Genomic DNA, 20972 nt, shown 5'->3' on the forward strand with positions numbered 1-20972 from the left:
ACATTAAGAGTCTGGAGGTGACTAGGAAGAACATGAGTTAAGAATAGAGGGAAGTAGGGAGAGCATCAGGATAAACAGCTAATGCACGTGGCCCTTAATACCTAGGGGATAGGTTCATAGGTGCAGCAAACCACCATGCACACATTTACCTATATAACAAACCTGCATGTCCTGCACATGTATCCCGGAACTTAAAATTTTTTTAAAAAAAAAGAAAAAATGAAAGCCGACAATTGAGCAAGCATGTAGACTGCCTTTGTTTGGCTTCCCAAGTTTTCTCTGGGTGCGGCCTTGCTCACCCCAAGTCCATGCCCCTAAATTGTTGGTCACCAGCCAGAGAATGGGACACATGACTTATAAAAGCCTGAAGAAGTCCACTGTCATCTAAGAGTCCATTATGTTCTTCTGGAAGCTGACCAGGGATCACAGCACCATAGCAATTTGGAGCTGCCCAGGACCTGTTATCAGCTAGTCCAGTTCTTTTACAGAAAGACAAAAATGCCAAATCTCAAAGAACTTAAAGAATGTATTCAAGGTCACAATTAGGCCCTAATTCTCACTCTGGGCTTTTTGTATACTGCACTGTCTCTCAACGTTTTTACCAAACTAAGAGATTTATATTAAAAATTATTTTTCTATAAATCATCATATTTTCAAGGATAGTATTCATCTTCTCAACTCATAACCATCTCTTTATAGGTCATAATCACCTTTTGCCCCCCAAAAACCACCTCATCCTGAAATGCCCTAAGGAAGGTATTTTACTGGTTTTATCTATAGGCTTATAGTGGGCTTGGGAATATGGTTTAGTGCAGAGGTCCCCAACCTTATCAGCACCAGGAACCGGTTTCCTGGGACACAATTTTTCCAAGGACCAGGGAAGGGATGATTTTGGGATGATTCAGCACATTAAATTTATTGTGCATTTTATTCCTATTATTATTACATTGTGAATTATAATGAAATAATTACACAGCTCATCATAATGTAGAATCAGTGGGAGCCCTGAGCTTGTTTTCCTGCAACTAGACAATTCCGTCTGAGGGTAATGGGAGACAGTGACAGATCATCAGGCATTAGATTCTCATAAGGAGCCTGCAACCTAGATCCCTCGCAGGTACAGTTCACAATAGGATTCACACTCCTTTGAGAATCGAATGCCAGGGAGCTCAGGTGATAATACAACTGATAGGGAGCAGCTGTAAATACTATTTAAGTTATCAGTAAGGCTTCCAGTCAACAGTAGGCTATTAGTAGTTACACTTTTGGGGAAGTTGAAAGTTACAGGTGGATTTTTGACTGCACAGAGGGCCATCACCCCTCACCCCTGAATTGCTCAAAAGCCAACCGTACTCAGTCTCAGGAATTTGGTTATAGCAGCACAAATGAACTACAAGAAGCTCTTTCTTTTCTGAGTACTTTTTACATAGATCATTTCATTGAATACTTACAATAGCCACATGTAAGGACTTATGTACCATTACACAACTTTATAGGTGAGGAAACTGATCCACAGAGCAGCTAGATAACGTTTCCTGAGTCATGCAGCTAAAAGGTGTCAGGGTCTGGGCTCGTAACTACACTCTTGAGTACTATACAACATTGCCTCTTAAACAACACATAGCCTCTGCTCACCCTTTTTACCACATTTTTTGTCATTTCTAGCTTGCAAATTAAGTCCTAACTATACTGAGTCACTTACATTCCCCAATATCTATCCTGTTTCTCCTTGCTTCCTCTTCCTGAAATGCCCTTCTTCCGGCCTCTTCACCTGCATAATTCCTATTTCTCTTGCAGGCCTCAGCTCAGATAGTGTCTCCTCCTGGCAACGAGTCTTCCTTGCTATCACTTATCCCCAGAACAAAGCCCAGGATGACTCTGCCTTTTATGCATGCCCATTGCCCCTGTGCTTACTCCTCCTCACCCTTATCACACTGTGTAAATTTGCCCTTTATGTATTTGTATGTTGCCAGAGACAGCGAGGCGCTTGAGTGCAAGACTTCCATCATGATGGGCTTGTGTTCCTTGTGCCCAGCATCATGGCAGGCACATAGGAAAGTAAACAGAGATGAAGCAGGAGACCTGGCACTTATAGATGTTGTCCCCCACACTTAACTTCTAAAAGGACGTAAGTTGCTGAGTACAAGGACATTTGTCAATTTTATTCACTGATGTACCCCCAATAACCTAGAATTGTGCCTGGCACATGGAGAGTACTCAGTAATATTTGTTGAATGACATAAAATAAAATTTATCTGTATTTTTTAACAATGTCATTTAGTTGGAAATGCTATATTGAAAAGCATTTTTCTTTGGGAGGCCGAGGCGGGTGGATCACGAGGTCAGGAGATCAAGACCATCCTGGCTAACACGGTGAAACCCTGCCTCTACTAAAAATTCAAAAAAATTAGTTGAGCATGGTGGCGGACACATGTAGTCCCAGCTACTCGGGAGGCTGAGGCAGGAGAATGGCGTGAACCTGGGAGGCGGAGCTTGCAGTGAGCCAAGATTGCACCACTGCATTCCAGCCTGGGTGACAGAGCAAGACTCCATCTCAGAAAGAAAAAAAAAAAAAGAAAAAAGAAAAAAAGAAAAAAAAAGAAAAGCATTTTTGTGTTACTGTTTCTCTAAAGTTTTCTAATACCCAACCTTTTATTGGGTATATATTTAAATGTTAATTAGTTATTGACTTTATTTTTTTCTGTGGTTTACAAAGATGCATGCATTTGACAGATTTTGCAAAATATATATTATTGTACATGTTTGAAGAATTTCCAAAAGGATACTGTCATTTATAATTTTTATTCAAAATAATACATGTCAAGAGGAAAAAGTATGACAATAAAAACTAGCTATAATCATCTTGCCAGGGTAATAACCACTTTTAACATTTGGATATCCTTCCAGTTCTTACATTATTTTTGTTTTATCTCCCAGTCTATAAATAAACATGATATATGTGTAATATGTGTGGTATATATACCAAATATATATGTATGGATTGAAAGAAAAAATATGCATGTACATATATATGTATGATATACATAGACTATATATGGTTTTATAAATGTATTATACATACTGTCTTCTAATTTCCTTTATTCACTTAACAATTTATTATGAATGTATTTATCTGCCAGTAAATATTTCTCCACATTGTCATTTAACCTAGTTTATGGATTTATCCTCTGTCAGACAGTAAACAGCATGACTTACCTGATTCAATGATTTATACCATGTGAGATCTAGTATAGTAGCCATCAACAAATACCTGTTGAATGGATGAGTCTTGTATTTAAGTCCCTAAGCGCATCTTTGGTGATTTCCACTGGAAACACTTTATTTTCAGGGCTAATGTCTCAGTGAAGCATCCTTTACCTCGGAGGGGTGGAGAGCAACCTGAGCAACCTTGGCCCATAGGAGGAGGAGAACGACAAGCAAACTGGAGGCTGGAGGCAGGCGCCATTTCTGAGCCTCATGAGGCACTGGAATCTGGAAGTGCAACTCTGGAACTCCATTAGTATCCTATTCTTGCTGCTCTAAGTGCCCATCTTTATTCTGACCTCTCACTGAGAAGAGTTGTCTCTGCTCTGCGGACAAGCAGAGCTATCACAGAACAGACCTCTCACCTCACGCATTTTTCTTCAAGCAATGAACAGAGTATAGCTAGCACCTTTAAGTCTCATCTCCATCCTCATAGAGAGAAGAGAGAACCTGATCTGCCCACTTGAGTCAGGGGTCCACACTGGGTTCAGTCTGCTTGTAGCAGAGAGGCAGAACAAATAGGGACAACTCTTCAGTGAGAAAGGCAAGTGTCAGAGAAGGGGGATCATGAGCCAGTTTTGATAGAGGTAATTCAATAGATCAACCCCAGGTGTATGTCTTGGAGACAAGCAGAAATGAATAGGAGTATAGATGCTACTAGAATTGAGGCACGCAACAATTTTTCCCCTAGCATTTCCAGCAATCATTTATCTGATGGCTCTGTATCTCCAAGGGCCTACCCTCTGCAGAACCGTGAAACAAGTCAGGTTTGTCATCTGTGCTGTGCCAGCGCAGCTCTCCTTCACAATAAATGCTTCAATCCCATGAATTATTCAGATTCAGAATTTCAGCTTCAGGTGCTTGGGAGATGGCTGGTCTCAGAGCTGATGGTACAGCTACATTGTACCATAAAACTTATTCATATTAAAACTTATTCATATGTACCTCAAAAGATTAAACTGGGAGATAAGGTGTGACATTTTTCCCCCTATTGTGACCCAAGGGACAAGTTTTTAAATTTTTATTTTGATTTCAATAGTGTTTGGGGTACAGGTGGTTTTTGGTTACATGGATAAGTTCTTTGGTGGTGATTTCTCACTGCTGTGCAGAAGCCCAGACCCGTCCCCATCCCCTGGAAGCCCCCCACCAATGCTCAATGAAACAATGCTCTGTTCCTTCAGCATACTGTTCACTTTCTGCAAACCTAATGAACAAAGTCTTTACTAAGTTAGCAACTGTGGACTTATTTTTATACACTCTTCTCATTTCAGAGAGGATTAAGGGCAGCTTATGGGGATGCCTAAAATAAAGCAAGATAGCTTAAGTAAAAGTAGGAAAGAAAAACAATGAAAGGAACATAAAATGACACCAGGGATAAGGTTAATTTTAAACAGTTTGTTTCTACCCATGTGTTTTCTAAGAGTAGGTTATTATTTGACTCAATGTTTTAATAACAAGAACTAAAAAAAAAAAAATAATCAATTGCGCAATTCATAGTGTTTAGGTAAAAACTGACCAAGTACTTAGAAGTCATTCTTAGAATTAAGACTAAAATGGAATTGCTCTTATGTCCCTAATAAAAATGACACAATTTAATATCATAAAGATTCTTCTTAAAGACAAATTTATTCAGGCCTTCATATGGCTGATAATATCACACCGAGAGCTAAAGCAAGGGGCCAGCCTGCAAGGCATTTTCCTGGAGTGCTAGTTTATAAGAAACATTAAAACATTGTCTTTGATGAATTAGAAATTCAGTACCAGTTGACTCAGAATTTTTTATGTGACTTCATACATATCTAGTAAAACAGAAATTGATCTTACCAAATGAGGATCTGCTGAAGAAATTGTCCCCTTGGGGACTCAGGAGGGAAGATGGGGAGGTGGATGAGGGATGAAAGACTACATATTGGGTACAATGTACACTGCTTGGGTGACGGGTACACTAAAATCTCAGAAATTACCACCAAAGAACTTACCCATGTAACCGAAAACCACCTGTACCCCAAACACTATTGAAATAAAAAAAAAATTGTTTCCTTGGGTTACAGTAGAGGGAAAAGTGCCGCACCTTATCTGCTAGTTAAATCTTTTGAAGTACATATAAATAAGTTTTATGGTACAATGTAGCTGTACTACCAGCTCTGAGACAAGCCATTTCCCAGGCACCTGAGAAATTCTGAGTCTGAGTAATTCATGGGATTGAAGCATTTACTATGAAAAAGAGATTTATTTTATTCACATTTTACATAACTCTATATGCCTCCCAAGAAGTTGTCTAGTTCCAGTAACTGCATGTTGCAAAGCTCTTATTTAAAACATAAAGTCAGTAGTGTTTTATTTCCAATATTGGAAAACCATTTTTCACTGTCTCCACTAAATAATTATTGAAAAAGTACTTTAAACACATTAGTCTGATGGGTCCTTCATTATTATCTTATCTAGGGCTCTCACCTTTCTCACTCCAGACCTAATTATACCAAGTCGATTCAACAAAAGCAGCTCTACTGGAATATTGATTGATGACTAAATATTGTTGCTTCTCTCAGAAGACTCTATACCAACTGAAAGATGAGAGATTCCTATTGTGTGGTCAAATGCCCCCATATCTATTTAGTTACCAGTCCTGGAATCCAGGTAGAATGTAACCTGACCATGATCAAATATTACCAACCAAATGGGAACCTGCTATAGAAAATTATTAGCAGCTTGAATGGAGCCAAAACAGGAATAGAGACAAAACAGATAAAAGAGTAATGCAAAGAGAGCGTGGAATACTGTTTCTAGTGACTCTACATTTGGCTGTGTAATTGGGGTCAGCACGGAATGCCTCAAGTCTACTAGCAGAAATCAATCTACATTCATCAGCCCTTTATTCTTTACAGACTTCACAAATGCCATATAAGGAAGAGTGCTTATCATCTTGGAAGGTGTTCTGACTTCTTTGAAGAAAGACCAGATTGTTACATTTCAAAATTCAGGGTGATACAATAAAACTATGGCCCACAGAGAACCTGGAAGTTCAGAAATCGAGTTTCATGTCCTCACTAATAACATTTTGCTGACAGAAAAGTATTTCTGAAATAGAAGTAACTTCCCAAAATTTTCAAGAAAATGTAGACAACTTGTTCTAGTTTGTACACAAAAGAGTGTAAATAAATATGTATATATTTTAAAGTATCAGATCAAAATACCTGATATTCATCCCTGGAAGAATTTGAGGGCTCCTAAAATCTTTCAAAAAGTACTACCACTCTCTGGAGAATCTCTACCTGCAATAACATGCCCTATGTTTTCACGTACCAAATGCTGAGAAGAAAAACAAAAACATATGTGGCTGGGATTTCTTTTTTTAAGAAAAGAAAACCATATTTAAGGTTTCCTGTCCAGATGCATCAGTGACACACATCTTGCTTGTCTGCCTCTATCACATCCGGTCATGGTGCACAATTTTATGTCAACTGACAGAGTCCTGCCGCGGGATGAGGAAAGAAAATCTCCCAAATTGTGAGTTAATTTATGCCACAAAATATATAAAGGTAGATTTAGGATGGTGACATTTTCCCCCATTTGAGTCTTGTAATTTAATTTAATTTAATTTAAAATCCATCACAGTTCTTGTTTGGATAACAGGAAGCAATAAATGTGGCACTTTGGGCCCAAACTTGAGTGCTATTTTTGTCCCTGTCTCAGAGCCATTTAAGCAAATAAAAAAAGTCTGTTCTATTCCCTCTCTAAATTCTCTGAATAGACTGGTAACTAAGACTGTCGCTACAGGGTGCTTATGTTTCTAGGCTGTGAAAGTTAATGGTGGGAAATGACACAGCTCAGTATTTTAATCCTGGGCTTTACAGTCAGACAGACCTGAGTTGGCCTCTGCTTACTGCTATATGACCCTGCACAAGATAGTGAATCTCACTAAATGTTGGATCTTCAACTGTAAAATAGGTTAATAACAGTACTGATCTCTAAGTTGGTTGTAAAAGTTGCATGAGACAAAGCACATAAAATGTTTAAATGGCACTAAGAACACTAAGTATTCACTATATGTTAGTTTAAAAATAGGAAGCTACCAACAGAAGACTTTTCTCCCAGTAAAGAAGGACTAGATGATTTGTACCACCCCCCTAGTGATACTAACTAGGATAACTGGACAAAATATACTTTAAAAATTTCTTGAATACATCAGAAAGCTAATAACATGGTGAAAAACTATGGGAGTAATACCTGGAAGAAGAAGCAACTCCAGAGAGCTGAGACCTGCTTTGAGGGCCTTTTTTCTCCTAGCAGTTTCTTCCAATTCTGGAAGAAGTAGCTGAGAAACTGAGTAGAGCTTTTGTCAGCCTTACGGGGCAAAGGGGGACAAAAGCTGGAGTTCAAGAGCTTCCAAAGAGGGAGGTTTTGGATTAGAAACTAGGAGTAAGAGTCAACTTGAACTAGCCCTTGTAGTGATGAAAGCCCAGTTTCAAATCATCTCAATGATGAGTCTGTATTAGGTGAACTGGCATTGCTAAGGACCTTAGCTGCCTGCAACAAGGTACATACTCTTTGGGGAAATAAAGCATCACACTGGGCTTCACATTATGCCTACAGATTTTCATTTACAATCTCTGGTGCTTAATTAAAAATAACTAGACCTTCCTTCAAGGTTATCATCTAGGCTGTGTTCTCATCTGGAAGCTTGACTAGGGAAAGAACCACTTCCAAGCTCCCACAGGTTGTTGGAAGAATTAATTTCTTTGCAGTTGCTGGACTGAGCCTTTAGTTTCTTGCTGGTGGCCACTTTTAGTCCCTAGAGGCTACCCATGGTTCCTTTCTATGCAGAGCATTTACTTCTTGGTAGGCTACTTCTTTAAGGCCAGGAGGAGCACAAGAAGAGTCTGCTTGAAGCCAGCACACAGACTTGTCACCAAAACCTGACGGTGACATTCCAAGAAAAAAAGTACAGTCCAATCTCACTCTTGACATTAAGACAAAAATCCTAAACAGAATACTGGCAAACAGAATCCAATAGTCTATAAAAAGGATCATACATTTTGACCAAATTAGATTTACAGAATTGCAAGATTGATTTAACATTCAAAATCTAAGTAATTTACAATATTAATAGAACAAAAGGCAAAAAAATCATATGATTATCTTTATAATTCATATTTAAAATTTTGATAAAATTTAATATTCATTCATAATACTGTTAGAAGCTAGAAATAGAAACTTTCTTAATTTGATAAAAGGTTGTTTACCAATAAACCTATTGCAAACATTACACTTAATGGTGAAATGGTGGTGGTGTTTCCTCTAACATTGAGAATTTAAATATAGTCTCAACTACTGCTATTAAATATTATATATGAAATGTTATATAAATGAAACCTTATAAATTTAGACATTCACTATCAAATGAAAAAATTTTGAAATAATTCTCTATCTCTTCCCATCATCTTTCTCCCTTCTTCAAAGTGAATTCATGGGATGCCACCAACATCCTCATGCTATAATGTCCCATGAAGTTTTTAGGTTTTTCCCCAAACCTGCTGTCTCTGTTGTAATTACACAGATCTCCCAGGTGACACCAGTGGTTCAGTTCAACAACCATATATATTGACGATCTACTGTATTCTAAGAATCTTGCTTCAGCCACTCTGAGAAGGGTTGTGTCCTATTCATCAGCACAGATATTAGACTTTCTTCCATAGGAATTTCCTGGTGACTACATTGCCAAAGCTTATTTTGGGATTTTGCCTCACTTTATAGTGAACTCTAGAGTGACTGTTTTCACTTAAGAATTCAAACAAACTGGAACAGTGTTGTATTCTATATGTATGCATTTTGACTTTCATCTCTCACAAAGGGGTTGGAGGAGTAGGGTCAATGGGAAACATGAGAAACAAAAGGGAAATAGCGTGACTTTTGTACAGTTTATTCATGAAAGCATAATTGAAACCAAAATAATGAATGCATCAGCTTATACAAATGAGGCATCTGTCATTATAGCATAGCATATGTATAATAAGCCATAAAGAAGTAGCTGCATAATTTAATGGGATTAGAGCTAATTGAACTGGATGCCTCTTCACATAAATAACCTCCTTGTATGGCATAAAAATACTTTTGGAAGTTTCTCGATGCTGTAAGTAATGAATGTGAAAAGGAAACAGGCAAACATGTTTGATTTCTTCAGGAAAATATCCTAGCATAATTAAAAGTATATAACTTTGCAAGCACTGAATAATGTATGCCAGTGACTAGACCATTTGTATAACTTGGTATAGGCTATGAATTTCTATAAGAAGTTATGAAACAAGTTTGTAAATATCCATATATAACAAGCACAAGTGGTCAGATTAAAGTTTTTGATGTAAAGCTACATGAGGCTAATGGTCCCCAACAACATACATTAAATAGTAAAATGCCACCACAGACTGCTACAAGCCTGATGGCAGAAATGGCTTTTCCATTTCATTTCCTGATCTAACAATCCTGAGTTATATAACATGTTTAAAATGAATGAATTTGTCTCCTTGATGAATTTCCCAGTCTTCAGTTTTAAAGAGGAAATGGAAAAGACTGTGGTTCCTGCATTAAAAAAAAAGTTTGTATGTGTAAGCTTCTCACATGCCTCATCTTTATTCAATCCAAAATAAACTTTGACCCTCTGATACTGTAGGTGGCTCCTTGGGGAAGGACTTCTGCACCAAACCAGAACATAATTGCAACATGTAAATGAATGCTCTTAGGCCCTTTCAAAACCATACTATCCCCACCCCTTCTGCACAGTGCAGGTCAAATATCCCTATCTGAAAATACAAAATTCTTCTAATGTGTTTGCATCTCTTAATTAGGAAAAACTATACAAAATAATTTATCCAGACCCTGTTCGTAAGTAATCAGTAGTTGCTTTTTTAAAGGCTTGCAGCTTTTTCATATTTGAATTCTATAATCCAAAAATAATTTCAGAGGAATATTAATTTGGATTTTTTTCCCACTTAGCTTTGTCTCACTTTATCTTCCTTTAGCATATGTGTATGAGGCTCATTAAGCCATAAATTTCATGGATGTCTATGAGTTATGTTCAATGTCAATTACCAGTACCATTGTTTAGAGTTCTGTATTTCACTCCTAGAACATGTCCTGGGAGACCTTGAACCACACCAAGGTTAAACTCCTAAACTCTCTTTAAATCATAGTTGCCAGCTTCATAGCCTCTACCTCAACATCCACTTCTCTAGGAAGGTACCCATTTTCTTTTGCAAGAAAATATCTAAACATGTCATTGTGCTAAGACACCATGAGACAATAGGGCCTTTAAAAGGAAATTAGTCTGATTGAGTAAATCTATTACTAATTTTCGTTTTCTTTCCTCATCTCCACCTTCCTCTTCTTTCCTGAATTCCTCAAAAGCAATGCCATCTAGGAAAATTCCCTTTCAAAGTGAAAGGACCCAAGACTTGACTTCTATTGGTTGATGCAAAAGTAATTTTGGTTTCTGCCATTAAAAGTAATGGCAAAGTAACTTTTAATGGCAAAAACCTCAATTACTTTTGCACCAACCTAACAGTTTTCTCAAGAAGGCTCAGGACATCCCAAACTAGCCAGAGTTGCTTAAGATTTGATTTTGTTTGTTTTAGTATAATTACAATTATGATAGCAATAATTATAGCTAATATTTGTTGGGCGTTTACTATATATGAAATAGATACTAACATTATCCCCATTTGACAGGTGAAGAAATGGAAGTTTAGTAAACTCAGCAACTTGCCTAAAGTAGCTTAACTACCTAGTTATATCATCTTACATTTTTTTCTTCTTTTTTTTTTTTGCCTTGTTCTCACCTTGTTCTAAAACAAGGATTTCAGGTAGAGATATTATTTTCAGTGTATCAGTAGCAAGTTGATTAAACTAGTATTTTCTCCTATCTGTCCATCATAAAGATATATGAGAATGTTATGAATGGTTTTAGATGACTACTATCAGATTACTGGGTTTGAGTAAATCGTGGCAAGAAAACCAGGAGAAATTGTGAAGACTTCAGCTCTGGTTCCAGCTCTACAACTGCTTTTCTTGTTGCCTAACCATGGCTGCCTGAGCTGTGTGATCTCAGTCTCAGTTTTGTTATCAGTAAAGTGGATGATAACAGCTGTCCTGACCATATTACAGATGTTGCTAATTATAGGAATATTATAGGAATATTTTACAAACTCTTAAGTGCAACCCAGTGTCTGTCAGATAGGAATGATTACATGTAGGGTCCTAGATACCAGAAAATCCCAGGAGGTTTTGCTTCTACCTTGAAAGGGCTAACAGTTCATTGCAGAGGGCGGAACACGAGGCATATTCTAAGTTACATATGCTCAGGATTCAGTTTATCAAACAGTGTGGGCACAGCCTGGGGACTGGGATTTCCTGTAGTTGAGCTGGCATGCACTGAACCTGATGTCTTGAGGGGCAGTGAGCCCCTGGGGACAGGGATGATGCCTTGTTCATCTTGTGCCCACAGCAACTGGCATGGTACGTCAAACAAACCAGAAAAATGAATTCTGATCATGGATCCAGAGGGGAAAATTTTACTTTCTTCCCAAACTCACAAATGTGAAACCTGCTCATTCACTCTTACAGAAATGTCAAACTTGGCGGATTAGCAGAATTTTGAAGATTTGAGATTCTATTCCTGACTACTCTGTTGCCTTTCTCTCTAATTTGGGCCAGCATCATGCCAGAACAAGTCTGATATTTTAGCCTAAGCAAATATCAAAAATAGAAAAAGCAACTGTGGCAACACAGTTCCTAATGAATGTAACAGCAAGGCCGAAAAGGGAGCAGAGTAGTGTTAAGCTGTGGAAGAAAAAGAAAAAGTGATTGTGAGAAATCCTGGGAAACTGTCAAACCCACAGCTTCAATGAGGGCCAGAATTCTCCTTGTGAAAATAATGACAAGTGACACCCGAGCTGCCTTTTTACAGCTTTTTATACAAAAGGCATTTGTACCTCCTGAGCATAAGGGCTGAAAACACAGTCCAGGCAGTGCAAGAGAGGTAGGTTAGAAAGTCATGGAAGGCCAACGTGGAGGCAGCTCCAAAGGCAAGAGGGCTCTGTGGTACATTTTAATATAGACTAATTCAGGGTGAGACTGGCTCGGTTTCCTAAAAGAGTTTGTCTCCACTTGACAAAGGCAAATTGGGGTTTGAAAACTTCACCCAACCCCATAAGTTCCCTCTGAATGGACCAGGAAGTGTTTCAGAAAAGGTGATCCTGGAACAGTCCAGAACCAAATCAGCCTTTATCCAGCTCATGTTTTCCTTCCAATGGAGCTTGGGTTACTCAGTGGGGTGGAGTAATATTTCTATAGTATAAATATATATTTATATATAATAAATATAAAGGTAGGGCAGGGGAAGAGAGGTGGAAAGACTGTCAATGTCTGATAAAGCATTTATGACATGTTTGATATTTGGGTAAACTCTAGAAAATTCTACCCAGGATGGAGAGTTTAGCAGACTCGAAATGTCATGATGCTCTCTCTGTCAAGCACATGTTCCATGCTCAACATCTCTGAGATACAGGAAAATTAAAACTGAAGGCAGAGAAAGAGAGAAAATAAACACTGATTCTCTCCTTGGAACACAATAATTCTGCAGCATTTTAAGTCTAGTGATAGCTCCCTATTTCATGCAACATCCATGCATACTACCTGTTTGAATGTGATCCATATTCATATTTAGAACTATCCCTAAGCTTAAAATCATTTCAACAAGTTCATTTAGTCAATACACAAATATCAACAAGATGATGATTTATTTCTTACTCACCAAGGGCCTAAAATACTTTCTCTGACTTGCTCAATACAGAGTTGCCACACAACTTCAATTTACAAAAAAACAAACAAACAAAAAAAATTCATTATTTGTGAAGGGCAACAAAGCAAAGTACAATTAAACAAAGTATGCCTGTAAGACAGTTTTAACTTCTAAAGCTGTCTTAGAACAGCTGATATAATTTGGGTGGACATATGCAAATTCAGCACTACTGTTATGTAAATCTCCTCCTCTGGTGTTCCTAACAATTTCATACACAGCTGGTTGTTACTCTTGAGGAAATCCTGGTTAATAACAGTGCTATGAACTGGATGTTTGCTTCTGATCTCCTCAAACTTGAAACATTTACCAGTGCTGAGGGACCTCTGGGCATAGATGCTCTTTTCTAAGACCTTAGTGGTCTTTTTTTTTTTTTCAGACAATCGGGGGAAAAAAAAAGTCTGGCAGTTTCTTTCTCTCCCATCTCTCTAATAACCTCAGAGCCACAGTCAACTGGCTGGTATGTGAAGTGTGAATGGCTTCTATCAAGGGGAGACATGACCTTGGCAAACAAATTGGAAAGGCAGATTTAATAAAGAAAAAAGGCAGATACCTTCTAATTTCCACTGTTAGGCTAGCTCAGAAAATAGTAGAGTTGCATCCTTCAGCTTGAGTCCCTGGAAGCAGTAGCAAACATTAAGCCCAAGTGAATGGTCAATAACTCTCCATAAATATCAACAGAGGCTTTATTTTACTCAAAAGCTTTGCACTATCACCATTGAATGGTATATGGCTCTTTTCCACATGATTAAACAAAGAGAGATCAATTGCGGGGAAAAGAGAAGCAGAGAACCCTGCAGAGAGAATGAGCTGTTTCATGCAGCTGTTTGTGTCCACTCCAGTAGAATATCATTAATAGAGAATGAGGGTCTGTCACTGAGGAAATAGTTTTCTTCTTCTTATCTCTAGTGTGGTTGATGTGATCACTGACATAAGTGCTGTTATGGGTTGAGCTGTGTTCCCCACAAGGAAGATAAGTTGAAGTCCTGACCACTAATACCTCTGAATGGGGGCATACTGGGAAAATAGGGTCATGGCAGATGTAATTGGTCAAGATGAGGTCATACTGGAGTAGAGTATGCCCTTAGGTTAATGGGACTAGTCCTTCTAAGAAGACATACCCACAGGGAGAATGCTACTTGATAAAGGCAGAGATCGAAATTACATGGCTGCAAGCCAAGGAATGCAAAAGATGACAGCAAACTACTAAAAGCAAGGAAGAGGCAAAGAAGGATTCCCCTGTGGGTTTCAGAGGGAGCATGGACATGCCAACAACTTAATTTTGGAATCTTAGCCTTTGGAACTGTGAGACTTTACATTTCTGATGTTTTAAACCGCGCAGTTTGTGGTACTTTGTTACAGTACCTCTAGAAAACTAACACAACTGTTTTTAGGTTCAGAGGCAGTGCATTCAGCCCATCAATATTGTGGTTTCTCGAGGCTAGAGGTCTCATTTTAAAGGCATATGCCCAATATGTATTGTGCTAGGATAGAAGCCCAGAAGTGTCAGCTTCCTAATGGACAAGGGTTATACTGAGCTGGGTCAACCCTGGGATTCAGCTTCCAAGGTCCTCAGGAAAACACAGCTCCCTATGAGTTAGCCCCACAATTATTTTTACCAAATCCCTACATATCACAATTGAAATAATAAAACTATCTAGCATACCTACTAGATGTTTTTATTTCAATTTGTAACATCTAACCTTTGAGCTATAAGTAACCAGCTCTACAGAAAGCTAGGCAGCCCCACCCCAGCTTTTCAGACTGTATTTCATGTGTGTGTTTGTGATCATATGAGACTTTACTAAAAATTTCAAGGAGGAGGAATTCATACTATAGAAATATTATCTTAACAGGAATAGTAGAGACACCAAGACATTTCACTGGCCTTCCCTGTATTAGTCACTCTGAGGTACTAAAGCAACCTGGAAAACCCTCTGTCTTCCAAGACCCCAAGAAGAGATGTAAGGTATTTGGGGCCAATGCAGGCCTCAGCTAAGTGGAGAAAAATATGCTATTCCTCTTTTTCTTAGGACAATGTCAATTCAAGTTGCAGGACCTTATATTAACAAAGCATAATGCTGTCCTTGTTTTCCTTAATCTCCCTTTTTTTTTTTTTTTTTTTTTTGAGACAGAGTCTCACTCTGTCACCCAGGCTGGAGTGCAGTGGTGTGATGTCGGCTCACTGCAACCTCTGCCCCCGCGAACACCCCTGCCCCAGGTTCATGCAACTCTCCTATCTCAGCCTCCATAGTAGCTGGGACTACAGGTGTGCACCACCATACCTGGCTAATTTTTGTATTTTAAGTAGAGACGGGGTTTTACCCTGTTGGCCAGGCTGGTCTCAAACTCTTGACCTCAAATGATCCACCCACCTCAGCCTCCCAAAGTGTTGGGATTACAGGTGTGAGCCACTGCACCCGGCCTCCTTAATGTCTTTAAACTCTGAGATCCTGACAGCAAGTTTTGTTTTGTTTTGTTTTTACCATTTCATCGGGCTTTGATTTAAGTTCTCACTTTAGCAAATTCAAATGCTGAGCCAGCTGGTTCCTCTAATCTGCAATGTTTCTACATCTAAAACTGCCAACCATATTCTTTGGAGTTTTCTGACTCCTTAGCTAAAATCATTTTCTTGCAATGTCTCTCTGAGGTTGTTGACCCCAGGAGGAAAGTATTTAACACTGACACACACATTTTATGGCATCACCAAAAACCATTCTTCATACTCCATTGACCTCATTTTCCACTTAAAGCCAGTGCAATTAGATAAAAACCTTGAAGCTTAGACTCTAATATAGAGAGATGTGGCACTAATTTATTTTTTAACTTGGAAAGCTTCTTATTGTTAATAATAGACCATACTCATCTTTTCATTTCTCTAAGCTGTTATTGCATTCTTTATGCTCCTCATTTGTCCTTAAAGTGGGATATTTCTCTGTGATGGCTTTTATATTAATTTTTATACTGTAGATTAATTTTTATACTATATCTAATTCAACTGACTATGTGCCAGATACTGTTCCAGATGATATAGATATAGTGATGAATAAGGCAGCAAAGTCTCTGGGGTTTGTAGGACTTATAGGTCAAGGAAAATTGTTGCAAACTGTTAAATCCAAATGCAGTGGTAAACCACTGGAAGCAGTTCTCAATCTTGGCTACCCTTTAGGATCACCTGGGAAATTTTTAAAAATCTCAACGTAAAGACTTCTGGTACCAGACATGATGGAATAGCTTGAATTTGAGCAATCCTGTCACTGAAAATAACTTCAAAAGCTAAGTGAAGCACACAAAACAACATTTTCAAGGCATTAGAGAGTAACCAACTCTGATAGGACTTGAGGGGCTATGATTCCTGAGAGAAGTGAAACACAGCTTCATATTCACCTTGGCTTTTATTTATTTATTTTTATTTATTTATTTACTTTTTCTTGAAAGGCAAAATCCCAGGGAGGTGAGAATTGCAGGAAAGCAAACCCAAAAGTCTTGTGCAGTTTCCCCTCAAAGTACTGGATGATTGCTAAGCTGTGCATGTACAGGGAAAGGCTCCGCGAAACTCAGAAAAAAAGCAGGAGATGAAGAGTAAATTGCTAAGCAGAGGCTTCAGCTGCCACATTGTGCTGGGGAGATAAAGACTGGAGTTTAATCCCCACTAAGGTGCTGCCTAAGTGGAGAATCTCAGCATAAGATGGTTGAAATAGGAGGATTCATATGATTTGGATTTATTATTTTTTTTAAAGATTGCTGGCTCGTGTAGGATGAATACATTGAAGAAGATAATGCAGAAGCAGTGAGATCAGGTAGGGTGATTTAGCACTCTACCGATGTGGTCCAGACAATAGATGATGGAGACTTGGCTGTGGTGAAGGATATGTTGCAGGGCGTATCCCATATTGAAAAATATAAAATCTAAGGTAAGAAAAGGCCAGACACTACAGGACTGGCTGATAGATCAATGGAAAGTGGGGCTGAGAGAAGAAAGAAGAAGATTTCTTATTTAACCAAGGGATTCTCATCTAGGAGAAATTTTGCCTCCCAAGAGACACATGGCAAAATCTGGACACTTGTTGGTAAACATCCTAAAATCCATTGGACAGCCCTGATGACAAAGAATTATGTGGTTCAATGTGTCAGTTGTACTGTTGTTGTGAAATCCTGGTTTAACCTCTTAAAAAGGTATGTCTTATCTCCACAAACTGGTTCTTCTCCTATGAATATATGTGTTTTTAATTAAACTGTAAAATTCTAGGAAGTAGAGATCATATCTTTCACTTCTTTATCTTCATTTCTCTGCACAAGGCAGTGCAGATGAAGATTTAAAAGATTTTTAAAAATTAATAGACTTTACTTTTTAGAGAAGTTTTAGGTTTATAGAAAATTGAGTGGAAAGTACAGAGTGTCCATAAACTCCCTCTTCTCTCCCCATAGAGTTTTTTCCTATTATAAGTACCTTACATTAGTTATGCTTTTATTACAATTGATGACTAATATTAATACATTATTGTTAACTAAAGTCCATAGTTTACTTACGTTTTATATAAATAGTGCCTGCTGATAAGTAATCAATTACTAATTTAATCATTCATCAAGGAACATGACAATAACAAGAGAGGAAGAAGGACTGCCAATGATTGAGCATCTATTATGTTCGAGGCACTATACAATCAATTCATGTGTAAATATATTTACATGTATATGTAATATTATTTTATATGTAACAATATCAACACCTGTGAGTTGTGTATTAAAATCTCAATCTTAAAGATGAAAACATTTAGGCTCAGAAATTTCAAGCTATTTGCACAAAGTCACAAAACTTCATAAATGCAGCAGTTTAAACACAATGTCAGGGCCCACATTCACATAGTTACACCAAATACTCCTTTTTTCCCTTTTCTTCTCACATGAGAAATGTGAGAAATGAGAAATGGTATGGCTTAGTTTTTCCTGTTTTAAAATGTCTTCACCTGCTGCTGGTGCACAGTCCTAAGGAGTGAGCAGTCCCACAAGTCTTTTCCAGCCTTGTCTCTCAGCTCCACCATTGGAGGTCCATGTGGTTTCAGGCTGTGCCAAGTGGCTGCCCCACCCCTGATACTTTTAAGCCAGGCTAACACACCCACACAAACCCATAAAATCAAGCTGCAAATGTTAACAGATGTTCAAGCTTCTCAGCTCCCACTCTCACCTCCCTTTTGATCCTTGCCTAACTGTGCTTGCTCTCACCATTCTAGTTCTAAACTCTTGGCTGTCTCTGTACCTGCCCCACACCCCAGATTTGGACTCTTACTGACATTTCCTCAGAGACTTTTTCCTCTAAGTTCCCCTGCGTGTTTCTTGGCTTCGTTTGAATCTTCCACCTTGGTATTTCTCCTTGTCTCAGATGTGTTGGGGAAAGACACCTTTATTTTCTCTGAGTCCTAGGTCAGGTCTGGGATCCCAACTCAGGGTGAGATCTGAGTATCAAAATGTTATATATGTTAAGACTGGATAGGGGTGACTTATCAGATGAAATGCGGGAGAGGGGCTGGAAGGCCTGGTCTAGACCAGAAATTGTTCATTAACATTCTCTCTGCCTTCAGCCTTAGGAGTCTCAGGAGGACGAACTGTCATAAACTATACGCTGGAATTTAGAAACAGCCTACACCAGAGCACCAGTGCTTGAACATACTGCCTGGGTAGTTCCATATTCCCACCTACCTCTTTCACTTCTTTGCTTACATATGTATTTATTTTCCCCCTCTAAGTTGTAAATTCCTAGGGGACCAAATATCATTTTCATTTCTAACCATAGTTTCTTTTCCTTAAAATTCCAACATCAGTACAAATATTTTGAATGTCTATAAAGCACACTGGTCTCTTCTGCTTCTTTTAAATAATATAGAAAACACTAATTTTTTTGCCTCTCTCTATGACAGCATTTCACAGTAAATGAATTCACCACCACTGTCAAAAGCGCTACTGAAGACATTACAGGAACTTGAGCATGGAGTCCCAGAGATGAATCTTGTTTGTCTTCCTTTTCCTAAGCTTTTCCCTTGTCCTTTTAGAAACATTGACAGAAATGCAATTTGTCTAACAAAAAATTTCTTCTCATCAATTATAGGAATTGCTTTGATGTCATCTCAACTGAACAGCAGTCCTTTGGGTTTTTCTTTCTTCTCTCCCTCCTCTTCTGTCCCTGTCCCTATCCTTTGCTTAACTTTCCTTCCCTTTCCTGAGTGCTAACTGGTGTACTCTTAAGGAGCAGGGGACTAGGTTCAGGGGAATGGTGGGTAGAGAAATCACATGTTCCCGTGAGATCTCTCTTCTTGAATCTTAAGTTTCCATTTATTCTAGACATTTGATTCTTCTCACAAATCACTCTAGTCATTTTGTACTACTTCTGGCAGCTCACACACTTGGGGAAGAAAATACATATTTAAGACCAATGCAATGGCTATTCCCTTTGCCTGAAACGCTACTCCCCCAGATATCCATATGGCGCACTTCCTTCAAATCATGGCTCAAATGTCACCTTCTCAGTGAAGCCTACCCTTATCAGCCTATTTAATTCTGCAACCTATACACCCACTCTAATCTGCCTTAGCCTTCTTAACCTATTTTTTTCATAGAACTTATCACCTTCTAACATAGTAATAATTTAATAATTTATTACATTCTATTTATTTATTTGCCTTTCCTTGTAGAATACATGTTCCATGAAGGGAAGAGTCTTTGCTTTGTTTGAACTTGTATCCCAAGTACTTATATCAGTGCCTGGCATGTAGTGGGCATTTAGTAAATATCGGTTGAACAAAATGATACTAAAGAAATAGAACATTATCATTCATTTGAATTCCTCTATATGTCTCTCTGTGATCATACTCCTACCTACCCTCCTTTTAGGTAAATACACTGAATATCTTGTTAATAATTTCTCTGCTTTTCTTTATAGTTGAACCAAACTTTATATATCCTACAAAATATAAAATATATATTTAGTATATCCAGATTTTTAACTTTATATTAATTGAATAATGCTTATATATATATATCTTTCTAAAACTTTCTTATTTCCCCTCAACACTATAACATTCATCCATATTGATGCAGATAGTTTTAATGCAGTAATTTTCACTGATGGATGGGATTCCAGTGTATAAGTACACCATAGCTCATCTATCTCTGTTTTTTTTTTAAGAGATGTAGGTCTCACTCTGTTGCTCACGTTGAAGTGCAGTGCTCTTTTTTAAAAAATTTTTAAGAAGCTATTTTTAAAAAATTTTGTTATAAATGGTCTGTTTGTTTTCACACTGCTGTAAAGAAATATCTAAAACTGGGTAATTTATAAGAAAAGAGATTTAATTGGCTCACAGTTCTGCAGCCTGGACAGGAAGCATGGCTGAGGAGGCCTCAGGAAACTTTCAATCATGGCTGAAGGTGAAGGGGAAGCAGATGTGTCTTAGATGCCGGAGAAGGAGAAAGGGAGCAAAGGGGGAAGTGTTACACACTTGTAAACAGTCAAATCTCACAAGCACTCACTATTATAAGAACAGCAAGGGGGGAATCCACTCCCATGATCCATTCACTTCTCACCAGGCCCCTCCTCCAACATTGGGGATTATAATTTGACATGAGATTTGGGTGGAGACATAAATCCAAACCGTATCAGATGAGGTCTCACCATGTTGCACAGGCTGGTCTCAAACTCCTGGCCTCATGCAATGTTCCTGCCTCAGCCTCCTGAGTAGCTGGGACTACAGGTGCATTCAACTCAATTCATCTCTCTTTTATAGCACACCTATATTTAGGTTGTTTCAGTTTTTGTTATAAGCTATACTGTCAGGAGCATACTTATGTACATCTTCTTCTACATATG

At 38.2% G+C, this 20972-nt stretch overlaps 1 protein-coding gene across 1 annotated transcript in view; it reads right to left on the reverse strand.

Annotated features, from left to right (window-relative positions):
* Nucleotides 1–20750, reverse strand: part of COL24A1 (collagen type XXIV alpha 1 chain) — a 486748-nt gene extending 465998 nt beyond the window's left edge. The window contains exon 1 of the mRNA XM_063624268.1: nucleotides 20468–20750. Coding sequence (XP_063480338.1) covers nucleotides 20468–20525 — 58 coding nt within the window. The 5' untranslated portion in view covers nucleotides 20526–20750. The remainder of the gene's footprint in view (nucleotides 1–20467) is intronic.
* Nucleotides 20751–20972: the final 222 nt, after the last annotated feature.

This window comes from Symphalangus syndactylus, chromosome 12, assembly GCF_028878055.3.
Source record: "Symphalangus syndactylus isolate Jambi chromosome 12, NHGRI_mSymSyn1-v2.1_pri, whole genome shotgun sequence".
NCBI classification, from domain to species: Eukaryota; Metazoa; Chordata; class Mammalia; order Primates; family Hylobatidae; genus Symphalangus; species Symphalangus syndactylus.